At 42.1% G+C, this 21,611-nt stretch overlaps 1 protein-coding gene across 1 annotated transcript in view; it reads right to left on the reverse strand.

Moving 5' to 3' along the window:
• The window catches only part of LOC311116487 (collagen alpha-2(VI) chain-like), a 43,780-nt gene extending 22,739 nt beyond the window's left edge, over nt 1-21,041 (reverse strand). The window contains exons 1-12 of the mRNA XM_084191566.1: nt 20,986-21,041; nt 14,140-14,574; nt 3,270-3,557; nt 2,654-2,817; nt 1,814-1,931; nt 1,220-1,305; nt 816-836; nt 633-698; nt 461-514; nt 287-331; nt 159-185; nt 31-57 (exon numbers count right to left, since the gene is read on the reverse strand). Coding sequence (XP_084047692.1) covers nt 31-57; nt 159-185; nt 287-331; nt 461-514; nt 633-698; nt 816-836; nt 1,220-1,305; nt 1,814-1,931; nt 2,654-2,817; nt 3,270-3,557; nt 14,140-14,341 — 1,098 coding nt within the window. The 5' untranslated portion in view covers nt 14,342-14,574; nt 20,986-21,041. The remainder of the gene's footprint in view (nt 1-30; nt 58-158; nt 186-286; nt 332-460; nt 515-632; nt 699-815; nt 837-1,219; nt 1,306-1,813; nt 1,932-2,653; nt 2,818-3,269; nt 3,558-14,139; nt 14,575-20,985) is intronic.
• Between the last annotated feature and the right edge of the window lie 570 nt (nt 21,042-21,611).

Raw genomic sequence — 21,611 nt, forward strand, 5'->3', positions numbered from 1 at the left:
GTTTATGTCAGAATCAATAGTGTAGTTTACCTTGGTTCCACCTGATCCAAATTCACCCTGGGGAAAGATCAAATCCGTGTCTCGTTTAAAAATGTTGATTAAAAAAATGATAAGATTTACACATGATAATTACTAGAATAATGTTGAGTTATTCTTACCTTTTCACCTTTCAGACCAATCGCACCCTAAACAGAAGCAAACAAAGACAGGTTGAAAAAAATAGTCCGGATCCACTATAAGGTGAATATCTGTATTGGTTAGGGAGGAAAGCCAGACACACACCAACCTTGTGACCTGCGGGACCAATCGGACCTTCAATACCAGAGTCCCCCTGAACACAAATAATAAAAACATTATCATCTACATTCTTTGGAAGAAAATATATATATATTTTTTTATATGGAAATATATATAAATGTCTAGGTTCCCTTGTCAGTGTTTCTGTAGTCAGAACACCTACCTGTTTTCCTTTGGTTCCTTTAGCGCCTGAAAGCCCAACTCCTCCTTTCACTCCCTAAAATAAACAGATGCATTAAAATAAACATAAACAAACTCTTCATAAAACAAACATGAATAAACACATTTCATTCTTGCAAAAATCTCAGATGTTTTACTTAATTAAGGAAGCTCACCTTTGGTCCTGGGTTTCCCTTCGGACCTGGGGGACCTGGAAGCTCCAGACACTGGAGTTTGGAACACTGGAGAATTCATGGAGAAAAACATTGTGAAGTAAACAGCGTTACATACAAGGAAAATGAAGATATATCCGTTGGATAGAAATGTTCAGAAGCATCAGGTTACAGACTCTTAGTTACCTGCAGATAGGCTTGATATTTCTGTAGAGAAGTGGAAACAAAAAGACTTGAAGATGTTTGTTTTGGAAAAACTGGTATCAAAAATAGAATACTAAATGAAATATCTAGGGCTGTCAGCGTTATTCAGTTAACTCTAGTTCACTTTTTGTAATTTTAGTGCACATTTTTAATTGCACATTTTTAAATAAAGTGTGATTTCTCAATTTTCCTACTTTAGACAAAATCAAGATGTCAATATTTTTGTAATGTTTTTTTGTATGAAAAATCTTAAAATACAGCACACTTTGACCAAAATTCGGAATTTGCGATTAATAGCAAATCGTTTGACAGCCCTAGATATATGATCATAGAAAATGTTTCAGACATGAATATTCAAAGCTGGATAAAACACTACATATAATCACCATAGCTTTGATAATGTTGTTGATGGATGATGTGACTATTTTCCCAGTGGAGGAGTCACATGGTGGACTGTGACAGGCTTTAAGGTCTGGGTTGAGCAGGCACAGTGAAACAGAGGCAGACAACAAAAGGACAGTTTTCAACATTACATTTTTTAAGGCATGTTTTCCATTATTTAGTTCCAAACACATTCCAGTCCCCATTTTCGTTCAATTGCTTTGCTTCTATAAATATAATTTATCTTACTTTTGAACTGTAACTACTATGCTAGTTTAAATCAGACAAACAAACAAACCAAGAAAATAAAAAGGGATACAGGAAGTGATGCAGCCCAGGAGGCAGGCGTCCATTTTCTCAAAATCTCCATAGCTCAAACAACTCCATTATCCACGTGATCTCAACAAACAAAGCAGTCACATCCTAAAAACCCTGGGATCCAGCATGCCTCTAGACTGCATTCACTTCCTGTGGGCAGCTGTCCACAACCCAAAAAAAAAAAAAAACTGGGGGGTTTAAATACACAGAGTTAGGATGACATGATCTGTCAATTAACCAATTAAATGACGTGTTAGGTTAAACATGCAAATGAGTCCCACCTGTGACATTGACAGCCATGTAGTCGGAGCGGTAGACCCCTGCAGGAGAGCTAGCGATCAGCCCCATCCCTGCTTCCTCCACCACCTTGGAAGCAGCTACTGAGAACAAGCTGATGCGCTGTGATTGGTCAAATCAAATCAACTATTTCAAGAGCATTTCCAATCAATACATTTACAGTAAAACAACAAGCGAAAATAATAAAATGGATTAATAAAGTAATATAAAACAAGATGAATAAACAGTAACATCACTGACCTGTACAGCAACATCACTGACCTGTACAGCAACATCACTGACCTGTACAGCAACATCACTGACCTGTACAGCAACATCACTGACCTGTACAGCAACATCACTGACCTGTACAGCAACATCACTGACCTATACAGTAACATCACTGATTAAAGGCTAAAAATATGGATTTGCAAACTTGATTTAAAGACCTGTACTGCGTCTGCCCCTCGATTTAAAGACCTGTACTGCGTCTGCCCCTCGATTTAAAGACCTGCATTGCGTCTGCCCCTCGATTTAAAGACCTGTACTGCGTCTGCCCCTCGATTTAAAGACCTGCATTGCGTCTGCCCTTCGATTTAAAGACCTGTACTGCGTCTGCCCCTCGATTTAAAGACCTGCATTGCGTCTGCCCCTCGATTTAAAGACCTGTACTGCGTCTGCCCCTCGATTTAAAGACCTGTACTGCGTCTGCCCCTCGATTTAAAGACCTGTACTGTGTCTGCCCCTCGATTTAAAGACCTGTACTGTGTCTGCCCCTCGATTTAAAGACCTGTACTGTGTCTGCCCCTCGATTTAAAGACCTGTACTGTGTATGCCCCTCGTACCTGGTCTCTAGCCCGTTCTGCAGACACCTTGACCCCCCCACAGGGGGCACCAGTCACATGGCCGTCAGTGACCACCACAGCGAAGCGGACAGAGTTGTGTCCCCGGAGATCGTGGCGCTGCATCTCCTCGGTCATCTTGTCCAGGGCACAGTCAGTGTAGGTACCTGAAATCAAATCAATGTTCATTTGTCATATGCACAGGATACACACTACTGTACAGAACATTGACATGCTGACTGGAAGGTTCTCAACACACTACTGTACAGAACATTGACATGCTGACTGGAAGGTTCTCAACACACTACTGTTCAGAACATTGACATGCTGACTGGAAGGTTCTCAACACACTACTGTTCAGAACATTGACATGCTGACTGGAAGGTTCTCAACACACTACTGTTCAGAACATTGACATGCTGACTGGAAGGTTCTCAACACACTACTGTTCAGAACATTGACGTGCTGACTGGAAGGTTCTCAACACACTACTGTTCAGAACGTTGACATGCTGACTGGAAGGTTCTCAACACACTACTGTTCAGAACATTGACATGCTGACTGGAAGTATGCTAGATCCATAAAGAAGAAGTATGCTAATGTGGGTTGGCGGTCTTACCTTTGCCCAGGTAAGACTTTAACCAGTCGATAGCATCCATATTCTTGACAAATTTATCTCTGCTGGTGATCTCACTGAAGAGCTCCTGTGTCTGGGAGAAGTGGAGTCCCCCCATAAACCAGCTGATCTTCACCTGTCTGTTGTACACCTCCTCCCGGAGCCTCAGGGCAAACTCCCTGGTCCACTCTGCCACCCTCTTCACCAGGCTTCCTGGAGGGGGCTGCTGCAGGGCGATGCTCTCAGAGGAGTCCATCACGAAGTATAGGTCAATGGGACACTCAATCACTTCTACAGGAAGATAGAGGACATCATATTATCTGTGTCCCAAATGGCACCCTATTCCCTACATAGTGCACTGCTTTTGAAGCACAGGTCAATGGGACACTCAATCACTTCTACAGGAAGACAGAGGACATCTACTTTCTGTATATAGCCATGTTATTACCTGATCCACCCAAATCATTTTCACAGTATTATAAGGCTGCGTTGAGACAATGACTTATCAATGACCCAAGCCCAGCTCATTTAATCCCTACCACTGTGACGCTGAGTTGGCATAATGCTTCAGCAAATGTACATGATCCCAGGGGCGTGTATATAAATAACCTAATTTATGTCCCTCTTACTGCCTTGAATGTCTCTGCTGATCCTACAGCTATTGCATGCAGTAATCATATGCCTATGAACCAGAGTAATACTGTTATCACTGAGGTGGTGTGCCCTAGTTGGAAGTCCACTGTGTGCAGCTCACCCTGCACTAATAAAAAATAATCAAGTGTCACGAATTCAGCCGAGGCTGCCCCTCCTCCTTGCTCGGGCAGGCTTCGGCGTTCGTCGTCACCGGAGTACTAGCTGCCACCGATCCATGTGTCTATGTTCTACTTGTTTTGTCTGTTTTGGTCTCACCTGTTTCCCATCATGTAGTTATGTCTTCCCTATTTAACCCGCTGGCTCACACTGTGTGTTGTGCGTGTTTGTCCGTGTTTTGGTTGTCGTATGTGAGCGGGTGTTTTCCTCCCTGCGTGGAGGTATGCTCATTAAGATACCTACGAGTAAAGTACGTTTTTCGATTAGCTCTGTGTCCTGCGCCTGATTTTGTCCTACCGCATTACACTGATGCCTTGACACTCTGCTAAGCTTCCCAGTGTAGCAAGAAAAATAATCAAGCATCCCAGAATAGTGTTAAAAATAGCCCACGTTAACATATGTAGTTTAAGAAACAAGGTTCATGAAATCAATAATTTGCTTGTAACAGATGACATTCATATTCTGACGATCTCTGAAACTCACTTAGATAATACCTTTGATGATACAGTGGTAGCAATACAAGGTTATAAGATCTACAGAAAATACAGAAATGCCAACAGTGGAGGTGTTGCTGTTTATAATCAGAACTACATTCCTGTGAAGCTTAGAGAGGATCTCATGTTAAATACTGTTGAAGTAATATGGCTACAGGTTCACCTGCCTCACCTAAAGCCCATTCTGGTGGGAAGCTGCTATAGACCACCAAGTGCTAACAGTCAGTATCTGGATAACAGTTGTGAAATACTTGATAATGTATTTGATATCAATTGAGAGGTATACTTTCTGGGTGATTTAAATATTGACTGGCTTCATCAGGCTGCCCACTCAAGAGAAAGCTTCAAACTGTAACCAGTGCCTGCAACCTGGTTCAGGTTATCAGTCAACCTACCAGGGTAGTTACAAACAGTACAGGAATTAAATCATCAATAATAATAATATGCCGTTTAGCAGACGCTTTTATCCAAAGCGACTTACAGTCATGCGTGCATACATTTTTTTTGTGTATGGGTGGTCCTGGGGATCGAACCCACTACCCTGGTGTTACAAGCGCCATGCTCTACCAGCTGAGCTACAGAGGACCACAATGTATTGATCATATCTCTACTAATGCTGCAGAGATTTGTTGGAAAGCAGTATCCAAATCCATCGGATGTAGTGATCCCAATATAGTAGCCATATCTAGGAAAACCAAAGTTCCAAAGGCTGGGCCTAATATAGTGTATAAGAGGTCATACAATAAGTTTTGTAGTGATTCATATGTTGCTGATGTAAAGAATATTTGTTGGTCTGTGGTGTGTAATGAGGAGCAACCAGATGCTGCACTGGACACATTTATGAAATTGCTTATCCCAGTTACTAATAAGCATGTAACCATTAAGAAAATGACTGTAAAAACTGTTAAATCCTCATGGATTGATGAGGAATTGAAAATTGTATGGCTAAGAGGGATGAGGCAAAAGAGATGGCAAATAGGTCTGGCTGCACAACCGATTGGCAAACATACTGCAAATCAGGGTAGCTGTTTAGGCCCCTTACTTTTTTCAATCTTTACTAACGACATGCCACTGGCTTTGAGTAAAGCCAGTGTGTCTATGTATGCGGATGACTCAACACTATACACGTCAGCTACTACAGCGACTGAAATGACTGCAACACTAAACAAAGAGTTGCAGTTAGTTTCAGAATGGGTGGCAAGGAATAAGTTAGTCCTAAATATTTCCAAAACTAAAGTATTGTATTTGGGACAAATCATTCACTAAACCCTAAACCTCAACTAAATATTGTAATGAATAATGTGGAAATTGAGCAAGTTCAGGAGATTAAACTGCTTGGAGTAACCCTGGATTGTAAACTGTCATGGTCAAAACATATTGATACAACAGTAGCTAAGATGGGGAGAAGTCTGTCCATAATAAAGCGCTGCGCTACCTTCTTAACAGCACTATCAACAAGGCAGATCCTACAGGCCCTAGTTTTGTCGCACCTGGACTACTGTTCAGTCGTGTGGTCAGGTGCCACAAAGAGGGACCTCTGAAAATTACAATTGGCTCAGAACAGGGCAGCACGGCTGGCCCTTGGATGTACACAGAGAGCTAAAATTAATACTATGCATATCAAACTCTCCTGGCTCAAAGTGGAGGAGAGATTGACTTCATCATTACTTGTTTTTGTGAGACATGTTGAATGTACCGAGCTGTCTGTTTGAACTACTGGCACACAGCTCGGACACCCATGCATACCCCACAAGACATGCCACCAGATGTCTCTTCACAGTCCCCAAGTCAAGAACAGACTATGGGAGGCGCACAGAACTACACTGCTCAAAAAAATAAAGGGAACACTTAAACAACACAATGTAACTCCAAGTCAATCACACTTCTGTGAAATCAAACTGTCCACTTAGGAAGCAACAATGATTGACAATAAATGTCACATGCTGTTGTGCAAATGGAATATACAACAGGTGGAAATTATAGGCAATTAGCAAGACACCCCCAATAAAGGACTGGTTTTGCAGGTGGTGACCACAGACCACTTCTCAGTTCCTATGCTTCCTGGCTGATGTTTTGGTCACTTTTGAATGCTGGCGGTGCTTTCACTCTAGTGGTAGCATGAGACGGAGTCTACAACCCACACAAGTGGCTCAGGTAGTGCAGCTCATCCAGGATGGCACATCAATGCGAGCTGTGGCAAGAAGGTTTTCTGTGTCTGTCAGCGTAGTGTCCAGAGCATGGAGGCGCTGCCAGGAGACAGGCCAGTACATCAGGAGACGTAGAGGAGGCCGTAGGAGGGCAACAACCCAGCAGCAGGACTGCTACCTCCGCCTTTGTGCAAGGAGGAGCAGGAGGAGCACTGCCAGAGCCCTGCAAAATGACCTCCAGCAGGCCACAATTGTGCATGTGTCTGCTCAAACGGTCAGAAACAGACTCCATGAGGTGGTATGAGGGCCCGACGTCCACAGGTGGGGGTTGTGCTTACAGCCCAACACCGTGCAGGACGTTTGGCATTTGCCAGAGAACACCAAGATTGGCAAATTCGCCACTGGCGCCCTGTGCTCTTCACAGATGAAAGCAGGTTCACACTGAGCACATGTGACAGACGTGACAGAGTCTGGAGAAGCTGTGGAGAACGTTCTGCTGCCTGCAACATCTTCCAGCATGACCGGTTTGGCGGTGGATCAGTCATGGTGTGGGGTGGCATTTCTTTGGGGGGCCGCACAGCCCTCCATGTGCTCGCCAGAGGTAGCCTGACTGCCATTAGGTACCGAGCTGAGATCCTCAGACCCCTTGTGAGACCATATGCTGGTGCGGTTGGCCCTGGGTTCCTCCTAATGCAAGACAATGCTAGACCTCATGTGGCTGGAGTGTGTCAGCAGTTCCTGCAAGAGGAAGGCATTGATGCTATGGACTGGCCCGCCCGTTCCCCAGACCTGAATCCAATTGAGCACATCTGGGACATCATGTCTCGTTCCATCCACCAACGCCACGTTGCACCACAGACTGTCCAGGAGTTGGCGGATGCTTTAGTCCAGGTCTGGGAGGAGATCCTTCAGGAGACCATCTGCCACCACATCAGGGGCATGCTCAGGCGTTGTAGGGAGGTCATACAGGCACGTGGAGGCCACACACACTACTGAGCCTCATTTTGACTTGTTTTAAGGACATTACATCAAAGTGGGATCAGCCTGTAGTGTGGTTTTCCACTTTAATTTTGAGGGTGACTCCAAATCCAGACGTCCATGGGTTGATACATTTGATCTCCATTGATAATTTTTGTGTGATTTTGTTGTCAGCACATTCAACTATGTAAAGAAACAAGTATTTAATAAGATTATTTCATTCATTCAGATCTAGGATGTGTTATTTTAGTGTTCCCTTTATTTTTTTGAGCAGTGTACATAGAGCCATGACAACATGGAACTCTATTCCACATCAAGTAACTGATGCAAGCAGTAGAATCAGATTTAAAAAACAGATACAAATACGCCTTATGTAACAGCGGGGACTTGAAGCAACAAAAACATAGACACGCATACAAACACACTATAACATATTTTGTGTTATAGATATGTGGTAGTGGAGTAGAGGCCTGAGGGCACACACTTAATTTGTTGTGAAATCTGTTATGAATGTAATGTAATGTTGGCAGCAGCTAATGGGGATACTTCCTGTATATAGCCACGTTATTACCTGGTACTTCCTGTATATAGCCATGTTATTACCTGGTACTCCCTGTATATAGCCACATTATTACCTGGTACTTCCTTTATAAAGCCATGTTATTACCTGGTACTTCCTGTATATAGCGACATTATTACCTGGTACTTCCTTTATAAAGCCATGTTATTACCTGGTACTCCCTGTATATAGCCACATTATTACCTGGTACTTCCTTTATAAAGCCATGTTATTACCTGGTACTTCCTGTATATAGCGACAATATTACCTGGTACTTCCTTTATAAAGCCATGTTATTACCTGGTACTCCCTGTATATAGCCATTATTACCTGGTACTTCCTTTATAAAGCCATGTTATTACCTGGTACTTCCTGTATATAGCGACATTATTACCTGGTACTTCCTGTATATAGCCATGTTATTACCTGGTACTTCCTGTATATAGCGACGTTATTACCTGGTACTTCCTGTATATAGCCATGTTATTACCTGGTACTTCCTGTATATAGCCATGTTATTACCTGGTACCACTGCACATCGACTCAGTGCTGGTACTTCCTGTATATAAAGACGTTATTACCTGGTACTTCCTGTATAAAAAGACGTTATTACCTGGTACTTCCTTTATAAAGCCATGTTATTACCTGGTACTCCCTGTATATAGCCACATTATTACCTGGTACTTCCTTTATAAAGCCATGTTATTACCTGGTACTTCCTGTATATAGCAACGTTATTACCTGGTACTTCCTGTATATAAAGACGTTATTACCTGGTACTTCCTGTATAAAGCCATGTTATTACCTGGTACTTCCTGTATATAAAGACGTTATTACCTGGTACTTCCTGTATATAAAGACGTTATTACCTGGTACTTCCTTTATAAAGCCATGTTATTACCTGGTACTCCCTGTATATAGCCACATTATTACCTGGTACTTCCTTTATAAAGCCATGTTATTACCTGGTACTTCCTGTATATAGCAACGTTATTACCTGGTACTTCCTGTATATAGCAACGTTATTACCTGGTACTTCCTGTATATAAAGACGTTATTACCTGGTACTTCCTGTATAAAGCCATGTTATTACCTGGTACTTCCTGTATATAGCAACATTATTACCTGGTACTTCCTGTATATAGCCATGTTATTACCTGATGCTTCCAGTATATAGCCATGTTATTACCTGGTACTTCCTGTATATAGCCACAATATTACCTGGTACTTCCTTTATAAAGCCATGTTATTACCTGGTACTTCCTGTATATAGCCACGTTATTACCTGGTACTTCCTGTATATAGCCATGTTACTACCTGGTACTTCCTATATATAGCCATGTTATTACCTGGTACTCCCTGTATATAGCCAAGTTATTTCCTGGTACTTTCTGTATATAGCCACGGTATTACCTGGTACTTCCTTTATAAAGCCATGTTATTACCTCGTACTCCCTGTATATAGCCATGTTATTACCTGGTACTTCCTGTATATGGCCATGTTATTACCTGGTACTTCCTGTATATAGCCACGTTATTACCTGGTACTTCCTGTATATAGCCATGTTACTACCTGGTACTTCCTATATATAGCCATGTTATTACCTGGTACTCCCTGTATATAGCCATGTTATTACCTGGTACTTCCTGTATATAGCCATGTTATTACCTGGTACTCCCTGTATATAGCCACGTTATTACCTGTTACTTCCTGTATATAGCCACGTTATTACCTGGTACTTCCTGTATATAGCAAAGTTATTACCTGGTGCTTCCTGTATATAGCCATGTTATTACCTGGTGCTTCCAGTATATAGCCATGTTATTACCTGGTACTTCCTTTATAAAGCCATGTTATTACCTGGTACTTCCTGTATATAGCGACATTATTACCTGGTACTTCCTTTATAAAGCCATGTTATTACCTGGTACTCCCTGTATATAGCCACATTATTACCTGGTACTTCCTTTATAAAGCCATGTTATTACCTGGTACTTCCTGTATATAGCGACATTATTACCTGGTACTTCCTTTATAAAGCCATGTTATTACCTGGTACTCCCTGTATATAGCCATTATTACCTGGTACTTCCTTTATAAAGCCATGTTATTACCTGGTACTTCCTGTATATAGCGACATTATTACCTGGTACTTCCTGTATATAGCCATGTTATTACCTGGTACTTCCTGTATATAGCGACGTTATTACCTGGTACTTCCTGTATATAGCCATGTTATTACCTGGTACTTCCTGTATATAGCCATGTTATTACCTGGTACCACTGCACATCGACTCAGTGCTGGTACTTCCTGTATATAAAGACGTTATTACCTGGTACTTCCTGTATAAAAAGACGTTATTACCTGGTACTTCCTTTATAAAGCCATGTTATTACCTGGTACTCCCTGTATATAGCCACATTATTACCTGGTACTTCCTTTATAAAGCCATGCTATTACCTGGTACTTCCTGTATATAGCAACGTTATTACCTGGTACTTCCTGTATATAAAGACGTTATTACCTGGTACTTCCTGTATAAAGCCATGTTATTACCTGGTACTTCCTGTATATAAAGACGTTATTACCTGGTACTTCCTGTATATAAAGACGTTATTACCTGGTACTTCCTTTATAAAGCCATGTTATTACCTGGTACTCCCTGTATATAGCCACATTATTACCTGGTACTTCCTTTATAAAGCCATGTTATTACCTGGTACTTCCTGTATATAGCAACGTTATTACCTGGTACTTCCTGTATATAGCAACGTTATTACCTGGTACTTCCTGTATATAAAGACGTTATTACCTGGTACTTCCTGTATAAAGCCATGTTATTACCTGGTACTTCCTGTATATAGCAACATTATTACCTGGTACTTCCTGTATATAGCCATGTTATTACCTGATGCTTCCAGTATATAGCCATGTTATTACCTGGTACTTCCTGTATATAGCCACAATATTACCTGGTACTTCCTTTATAAAGCCATGTTATTACCTGGTACTTCCTGTATATAGCCACGTTATTACCTGGTACTTCCTGTATATAGCCATGTTACTACCTGGTACTTCCTATATATAGCCATGTTATTACCTGGTACTCCCTGTATATAGCCAAGTTATTTCCTGGTACTTTCTGTATATAGCCACGGTATTACCTGGTACTTCCTTTATAAAGCCATGTTATTACCTCGTACTCCCTGTATATAGCCATGTTATTACCTGGTACTTCCTGTATATGGCCATGTTATTACCTGGTACTTCCTGTATATAGCCACGTTATTACCTGGTACTTCCTGTATATAGCCATGTTACTACCTGGTACTTCCTATATATAGCCATGTTATTACCTGGTACTCCCTGTATATAGCCATGTTATTACCTGGTACTTCCTGTATATAGCCATGTTATTACCTGGTACTCCCTGTATATAGCCACGTTATTACCTGTTACTTCCTGTATATAGCCACGTTATTACCTGGTACTTCCTGTACATAGCAAAGTTATTACCTGGTGCTTCCTGTATATAGCCATGTTATTACCTGGTGCTTCCAGTATATAGCCATGTTATTACCTGGTACCTCCTGTATATAGCCATGTTATTACCTGGTACTTCCTGTATATAGCCACGTTATTACCTGGTACTTCCTGTATATAGCCATGTTATTAACTGGTGCTTCCAGTATATAGCCATGTTATTACCTGGTACTTCCTGTATATAGCCATGTTATTACCTGGTACTTCCTGTATATAGCCATGTTATTTCCTGGTACTTCCTGTATATAGCCATGTTATTACCTGGTTCTTCCAGGGTATTGCCACGTTATTACCTGGTACTTCCTGTATATAGCAATGTTATTACCTGGTACTCCCTGTATATAGCCATGTTATTACCTGGTACTTCCTGTATATAGCCATGTTATTACCTGGTGCTTCCAGTATATAGCCATGTTATTACCTGGTACTTCCTGTATATAGCCATGTTATTACCTGGTACTTCCTTTAAAAAGCCATGTTATTACCTCGTACTCCCTGTATATAGCCATGATAATACCTGGTACTTCCTGTATATAGCCATGTTGTTACCTGGTACTTCCTGTATATAGCCATGTTATTACCTGGTACTCCCTGTATATAGCCATGTTATTACCTGGTACTCCCTGTATATAGCCATGTTATTACCTGGTACTTCCTGTATATAGCCATGTTATTACCTGGTGCTTCCAGTATATAGCCATGTTATTACCTGGTACTTCCTGTATATAGCCATGTTATTACCTGGTACTTCCTGTATATAGCCACGTTATTACCTGGTACTTCCTGTATATAGCCACGTTATTACCTTTTACTTCCTGTATATAGCCACGTTATTACCTGGTACTTCCTGTATATAGCAACGTTATTACCTGGTACTTCCTGTATATAGCAACGTTATTACCTGGTGCTTCCTGTATATAGCCATGTTATTACCTGGTGCTTCCAGTATATAGCCATGTTATTACCTGGTACTTCCTGTATATAGCCATGTTATTACCTGGTACTTCCTGTATATAGCCACGTTATTACCTGGTACTTCCTGTATATAGCGACGTTATTACCTGGTACTTCCTGTATATAGCAACGTTATTACCTGGTACTTCCTGTATATAGCAACGTTATTACCTGGTACTTCCTGTATATAGCAACGTTATTACCTGGTACTTCCTGTATATAGCCATGTTATTACCTGGTGCTTCCAGTATATAGCCATGTTATTACCTGGTACTTCCTGTATATAGCCATGTTATTACCTGGTACTTCCTGTATATAGCGACGTTATTACCTGGTACTTCCTATATATAGCAACGTTATTACCTGGTACTTCCTGTATATAGCCATGTTTTTACCTGGTACTTCCTGTATATATCCATGTTATTACCTGGTACGTCCTGTATATAGCCATGTTATTACCTGGTACTTCCTGTATATAGCCATGTTATTACCTGGTACTTCCTGTATATAGCCATGTTATTACCTGGTACTTCCTGTATATATCCATGTTATTACCTGGTACTCCCTGTATATAACCATGTTATTACCTGGTACTTCCTGTATATAGCCATGTTATTTCCTGGTACTCCCTGTATATAGCCATGTCATTACCTGGTACTCCCTGTATATAGCCATGTTATTACCTGGTACTTCCTGTATATAGCCACGTTATTACCTGGTACTTCCTGTATATAGCCATGTTATTACCTGGTACTTCCTGTATATAGCCACGTTATTACCTGGTACTTCCTGTATATAGCCATGTTATTACCTGGTACTCCCTGTATACAGCCATGTTATTACCTGGTACTTCCTGTATATAGCCACGTTATTACCTGGTACTTCCTGTATATTGCCATGTTATTACCTGGAACTCCCTGTATATATCCATGTTATTACCTGGTACTTCCTGTTTGCATTTCACTGTTAGTCTACACCTGTTGTCTATGAAGCATGTGACAAATAGAATTGTATTTGATTGTGTTTGATCATAGTGACACAAGCTTATTCACACTGAAATACACTGTCAGATTCCTGCATGCTTATCTTCTACACTGGAAATCTTATCAACTTATCAAAAATGTATAAAAATGCGTTTTGTATCATATGATGCATCAAGGAAGATTTTTGCTCTATTGAAAGTGCTTTATCTTGAAAACTTGCCTGCTGACATGCACAATTGTTTGGGATTGTAGTAACAGTGGATTAATGCACAATATACTAAAATATAGTTTTTTAGTGTAGTTTGTCTTTAAGAGACATTGATTTGATGTATCTTATGAGAAGTAATTATTTCTTCAAAGTTTAAGATAGGATAGTTCATAGACAGGGCTTTAAAGTACTTACGATCACAGGGGGATGGAGGTTTGGGTGTAGAGTGGTTATCTACGTGTGTCCAATTGTATGTGATAACGACGGTTTCTGTGTGTGTGTGAGTGTGGGGTCCTGGTCCTTCGTGAAGTTTGGGATCTTCATGTGGGTCTATTCTTCCAGGTTGTTGTGAAAGGGTTGCTGCGAGGCAGCACAGAAACAGAAACACATGTTTCATGGTTCCTCCAGCCCCGGAGAAAGCCCTGGAGCGCTGGAGAAAGCCCTGGAGCCCCAGAGAAAGCCCTGGAGCGCTGGAGAAAGCCCTGGAGCTCTGGAGAAAGCCCTGGAGCGCTGGAGAAAGCCCTGGAGCCCCGGAGAAAGCCCTGGAGCACTGGAGAAAGCCCTGGAGCACTGGAGAAAGCCCTGGAGCACTGGAGAAAGCCCTGGAGCACTGGAGAAAGCCCTGGAGCCCTGGAGAAAGAGATAATAGACAGCAACGTCAGTAATATTATGACATGTTGTTCATCTTACAGTAATATTATGACACACGCGTTTCCTTGAGTCCATATTGCACTTCTAACCTCTTTTAAACATTATGTGTTTGTAATCTATTTCTTCTGCATCCGTAGATACCAACCATCCGTAGATACCAACCATCCGTAGATACCAACCATCCGTAGATACCAACCATCCGTAGATACCAACCATCCGTAGATACCAACCATCTGTCTGATTAACAGGGGCTGAGCTAGAGACAAGGGTTCCAGCGTCGGGGCTTCTCACAGCGCCTGCGGAAAGTATTCAGACCCCTTCCCCTTTTTCCACATTTTGTTGCGTTACAGCCTTACTTTAAAATGGATTAAATGAATTGTTTCTATCATCAGTCCACACACAATACCCCATAATGACAAAGTGAAAACAGGTTATTAGAAATGTTTGCAAATTCATAAAAAAATCAAAAACAGAAATACCTTATTTACATAAGTATTCAGACCCTTTGCTATGAGACTCGAAATTGAGCTCAGGTGCATCCTGTTTCCATTGGTCATCCTTGAGATGTTTTTACAACTTGATTGGAGTCCACCTGTGGTAAGTTCAATTGATTGGGCATGATTTGGAAAGGCACACACCTGTTTATATAAGATCCCACAGTTGACAGTGCATGTCAGAGCAAAAACCAAGCCATGAGGTCGAAGGAATTGTCTGTAGAGCGCCGAGACAGGATTGTGTCGAGGCACAGATCTGGGGAAGGGTACCAAAACATTCTTAAATGGAAGAAGTTTGGAACCACCAAGACTCTCCTAGAGTTGGCCGCCCGGTCAAACTGAGCAATCGGGGGAGAAGGGCCTTGGTCAGGGAGGTGACCAAGAACCCGATGGTCACTCTGACAGAGCTACAGAGTTCCTCTGTTTCAAACAGAAATGTGCATCCTGTAGCACTAACTCCAAAAAGTTTTGGGACACTGTAAAGTCCATGGAGAATAAGAGCACCTCCTCCCAACTGCCCACTGCACTGAGGCTAGGAAACACTGTCACTACTGATAAATCTACAATAATCGAGAATTTCAACAAGCATTTTGTTACGGCTGGACATGCTTTCCACCTGGCTACCCCTACCCCGGCCACCAGCTCTGCACCCTCCGCTGCAACTTGCCCATGCCCCCCCCCCCGCTTCTCCTTCACACAAATTCAGATAGCTGATGTTCTGAAAGAGCTGCAAAATCTGGACCGCTACAAATCAGCTGGGCTAGACAATCTAGACCCTTTCTTTCTAAAATAAGCCGCCGAAATTGTCGCAACCCCTATTACTAGCCTGTTCAACCTCTCTTTCGTATCGTCTGAGATCCCCAGAGATTGGAAAGCTGCCACGGTCATCCCCCTCTTCAAAGGGGGTGACACTCTAGATCCAAACTGTTACAGACCTACATCCATCCTGCCCTGCCTTTCGAAAGTATTTGAAAGCAAAGTTAACAAACAGATCACCGACCATTTCGAATCCCACCGTACCTTCTCCTCTATGCAATCTGGTTTCCGAGCTGGTCATGGGTGCACCTCAGCCACGCTCAAGGTCCTAAACAATATTATAACCGCGATTGATAATAGACAGTACTGTGCAGCCGTCTTCATCGACCTGGCCAAGGCATCAACTCCGTCAATCACCGCATTCTTATTGGCAGACTAAATAGCCTTGGTTTCTCAAATGACTGCCTCGCCTGGTTCACCTACTACTTCTCAGATAGAGTTCAATATGTCAAATCGGAGGGCCTGTTGTCTGGACCTCTGGCAGTCTCTATGGGGGTGCCACAGGGTTCAATACTCGGGCCGACTCTATTCTCTGTGTATATCAATGATGTCTCTGGTCTGATCAAACCAAGATTGAACTCTTTGGCCTGAATGCCAGGCGTCACATCTGGAGGAAACCTGGCACCATCCCTACAGTGAAGCATGGTGGTGGCAGCATCATGCTGTGGGGATGTTTTTCAGCGGCAGGGACTGGGAGACTAGTCAGGATCGAGGGAAAGATTAACAGAGCAAAGTACTGAGAGATCCTTGATGAAAACCTGCTCCAGAGCACTCAGGACCTCAGACTGGGGCGAAGGTTCACCTTTCAACAGGACAACAACCCTAAGCACACAGCCAAGACAACGCAGGAGTGGCTTCGGGACAAGTCTCTGAATGTCCTTGAGTGGCCCAGCCAGAGCCCGGACTTGAACCCGATCTAACATCTCTGGAGAGACCTGAAAATAGCTGTGCAGCGATGCTCCCCATCCAACCTGACTGAGCTTGAGAGGATCTGCAGAGAAGAATGGGAGAAACTCCCCAAATACAGGTGTGCCAAGCTTGTAGCGTCATACCCAAGAAGACTCAAGGCTGTAATCGCTGCCCAAAGGTGCTTCAACAAAGTACTGAGTAAAGGGTCTGAATACTTATGTAAATGTGATACATATTTTTTTATACATTTGCTAACATTTCTTAAAACCTGTTTTTGCTTTGTCATTATGGGGTATTGTGTATAGATTGATGAGGATTAAAAAAAAATCCATTTTAGAATAAGACTGTAACGTAACAAAATGTGGAAAAAGTCAAGGGGTCTGAATACTTTCTGAATGCGCTGTATGTAGAGACAGAACGGTTTGAGCTACAAACTATTATGACCCATCTATGAAAAGCTGAGACTCTCACAAAAACGTACATGTCATTTTTGCTCTATGCTGCTCACAAGCCACAGTAGAGTTGTTAGAAGGTAATGGTTCTTCTACATAGAAGATCATAGGAAATCCCAGGACATAGTGACGATAATACTGTAATAAGCTCACATGGTTGTTGTCTCCAAACTCCACACAGTTGTCACTGACTATTTGGATATTAATTTCCCCCTCAGCAAACAATTTCTGTACTTACAACATTCTTATAAATTCATTATCAGGTTTTTGTTTGGCGGACCTTGTTTTTATTATTGACATTTGTCAATAAAACTCATGAATGTAACTGTTTCAAATTATTTTGTGTTCTACTTGTAGCCCTGGTTGTCCTGGAAAGAGCACAGTAAAACACTTCATTGTGAGGCTAAATATGAGGGCTGGACATGCAGATTAATGACAGTAGTGAAAAAAACGCTGATTTTCTCAGGCCTATTGTTAATGTTGTAGTAAAGTTATGGCCCAGATGTTGTTAATGTTGTAGTAATGTTATGATCCAGATGTTGTTAATGTTGTAGTAATGTTATGGCCCAGATGTTGTTAATGTTGTAGTAATGTTATGGCCCAGATGTTGTTAATGTTGTAGTAATGTTATGATCCAGATGTTGTTAATGTTGTAGTAATGTTATGATCCAGATGTTGTTAATGTTGTAGTAATGTTATGGCCCAGATGTTGTTAATGTTGTAGTAATGTTATGGCCCAGATGTTGTTAATGTTGTAGTAATGTTATGATCCAGATGTTGTTAATGTTGTAGCAATGTTATGGCCCAGATGTTGTTAATGTTGTAGTAATGTCATGATCCAGATGTTGTTAATGTTGTAGTAATGTTATGGACCAGATGTTGTTAATGTTGTAGTAATGTTATGGCCCAGATGTTGTTAATGTTGTAGTAATGTTATGATCCAGATGTTGTTAATGTTGTAGTAATGTTATGGCCCAGATGTTGTTAATGTTGTAGTAATGTTATGGCCCAGATGTTGTTAATGTTGTAGTAATGTTATGACCCAGCCGTGAGATGTTATCAATGTTACAGATGACCAAATATCAACAAACTATCAGCTGTAACTCTGTTGATATGCAACAGCTTACTAGGGTTAGGGTAGGGTTAAGATAAGGGTTAAGATAAGGATTAGGGTTAAGATAAGGGTTAAGATTGGGGTTAGTGGATAGTTAGTTGAAATGTTGAAATCTATGGACAATCTTCAAAGCATCTGTTTGGGACTATCCAAATAATGGGTTACAGAGATGGCAGGGACTATCCAAATAATGGGTTACAGAGATGGCAGGGACTATCCAAATAATGGGTTACAGAGATGGCAGGGACTATCCAAATAATGGGTTACAGAGATGGCAGGGACTATCCAAATAATGGGTTACAGAGATGGCAGGGACTATCCAAATAATGGGTTACAGAGATGGCAGGGACTATCCAAATAATGGGTTACAGAGATGGCAGGGACTATCCAAATAATGGGTTACAGAGATGGCAGGGACTATCCAGATAATGGGTTACAGAGATGGCAGGATGTTATTTAAGTCAGCTCTCTGCTCTCTGAGCTGCCTCCAGAGAGCTAAACAGGAAGGCGCTATGGATTTGTCCCAAATGTCACCCTATTCCCTACACAGCGCACTACTTTAGACCAGAGCCCATAGGGCACTACTTTAGACCAGAGCCATAGTGCACTACTTTAGACCAGAGCCCTTAGTGCACTACTTTAGACCAGAGCCCTTAGTGCACTACTTTAGACCAGGACCCTTAGTGCACTACTTTAGACCAGAGCCCATAGTGCACTACTTTAGACCAGAGCCCTTAGTGCACTACTTTAGACCAGAGCCCTTAGTGCACTACTTTAGACCAGAGCCCTTAGTGCACTACTTTAGACCAGAGCCCTTAGTGCACTACTTTAGACCAGAGCCCATAGTGCACTACTTTAGACCAGAGCCCATAGTGCACTACTTTAGACCAGAGCCCATAGTGCACTACTTTAGACCAGAGCCCATAGTGCACTACTTTAGACCAGAGCCCTTAGTGCACTACTTTAGACCAGAGCCCTTAGTGCACTACTTTAGACCAGAGCCCATAGTGCACTACTTTAGACCAGAGCCCATAGTGCACTACTTTAGACCAGAGCCCATAGTGCACTACTTTAGACCAGAGCCCATAGTGCACTACTTTAGACCAGAGCCCATAGTGCACTACTTTAGACCAGAGCCCTTAGTGCACTACTTTAGACCAGAGCCCTTAGTGCACTACTTTAGACCAGAGCCCTTAGTGCACTACTTTAGACCAGAGCCCATAGTGCACTACTTTAGACCAGAGCCCATAGTGCACTACTTTAGACCAGAGCCCATAGTGCACTACTTTAGACCAGAGCCCATAGTGCACTACTTTAGACCAGAGCCCATAGTGCACTACTTTAGACCAGAGCCCATAATGCACTACTTTAGACCAGAGCCCATAGTGCACTACTTTAGACCAGGGCCCTTAGTGCACTACTTTAGACCAGGGCCCTTAGTGCACTACTTTAGACCAGAGCCCATAGTGCACTACTTTAGACCAGAGCCCATAGTGCACTACTTTAGACCAGAGCCCATAGTGCACTACTTTAGACCAGAGCCCATAATGCACTACTTTAGACCAGAGCCCTTAGTGCACTACTTTAGACCAGAGCCCTTAGTGCACTACTTTAGACCAGGACCCTTAGTGCACTACTTTAGACCAGAGCCCATAGTGCACTACTTTAGACCAGAGCCCATAGTGCACTACTTTAGACCAGAGCCCATAGTGCACTACTTTAGACCAGAGCCCATAGTGCACTACTTTAGACCAGAGCCCATAGTGCACTACTTTAGACCAGAGCCCAAAGGGCTCTAGGGAACAGGGTGCCGTTTGGAACGCATTAATAGATCCCTCCAGTTTAGACCAATGATGTGTTTCTATGCTGTACATGTTTTAGACTGTACACTAGTAGTATACTATCTGGTCAAAAGTAGTGCACTATATAGGAAATAGGGTGACATTTGGAACACATCTATGAGTGGGTGTCAGAAACGAGATTTCTCCAAACAAATAACCACCCTTAAAGCTAACGATTCTGTACCTTAAATCTTTATAACTGTACAATTGTTATGACATATTTAGAGACTTGTTGTGTCGCCTAAGAACAAATATTCAATACTTTTGATTCTGCAGTAGCCTCTGTTTAAAAAACGGAACCCTAACTGAGATATACACTACCTTGAGTAGTAGGTTAGTTACTTATGTCACTCTAGTATCACATTATTGTTGATTGATCAATTCATTCAGTATACCTGGGAAATCAACTTTAAGTTGTATGACCAATAAGTGAGCCTAAGTGCATGCCAATGAATGGCTGTAGTTAATCAATTAATTGAACGTGCGCTACATCAAAATCAAAGTCTACAACGTTTTTTATGCTAGGCCCTTTTATCCTACGCGACTTACAGTCTTGTGTGCAGACATGTTTGTATGGATGGCCTCAATGTTTAGTTTAAATCAAGCTGCAGTACTTTCCGTATACACAGCACTACTACAGATAAGTCACACTGGAAAAGACTTGCTAAATGCGACAGCAGCAACAGTAGCAGAAGTGTAAGAGCCTGCAACACATTCACAAAACTTGATCATGAAAATCCATAAAACTTTTAAAATACACTTACCCCAATTAATTGTCAAAAGCACACCTAAGACAAACCAGAGGACAACCTAGCCCAAAGAATCCTACTGTATCTGCAAACACACACACACACACACACACAGAGCTTAAAGGGGGTCAATCTGGGGTCAGATATCTTCCATCTGGGTGTTCTGACGGGTCTGGGCTGTGGCCCTCCGTCTAGGAGGCGGGGGATGTGATGAACGTAGCTGAGAGGAGTTCATGACCTGGGCTGGGGTGAAGTCTGTGCTGTCCTCGTGGTCAGGGTAACCCAGCAAACTGGGAACATTCCCAGAACATTAGCTAAGATTCCCATTAAGGGTCCTCGTGGTCAGGGTAACCCAGCAAACTGGGAACATTCCCAGAACGTTAGCTAAGATTCCCATTAAGGGTCCTCATGGTCAGGGTAACCCAGCAAACTGGGAACATTCCCAGAACGTTAGCTAAGATTCCCATTAAGGGTCCTCGTGGTCAGGGTAACCCAGCAAACTGGGAACATTCCCAGAACGTTAGCTAAGATTCCCATTAAGGGTCCTCGTGGTCAGGGTAACCCAGCAAACTGGGAACATTCCCAGAACATTAGCTAAGATTCCCATTAAGGGTCCTCATGGTCAGGGTAACCCAGCAAAC

The sequence above is a fragment of the Coregonus lavaretus genome (assembly GCF_964263955.1).
Source record: "Coregonus lavaretus genome assembly, contig: HAP1_SCAFFOLD_261, whole genome shotgun sequence".
Classification (NCBI taxonomy): domain Eukaryota; kingdom Metazoa; phylum Chordata; class Actinopteri; order Salmoniformes; family Salmonidae; genus Coregonus; species Coregonus lavaretus.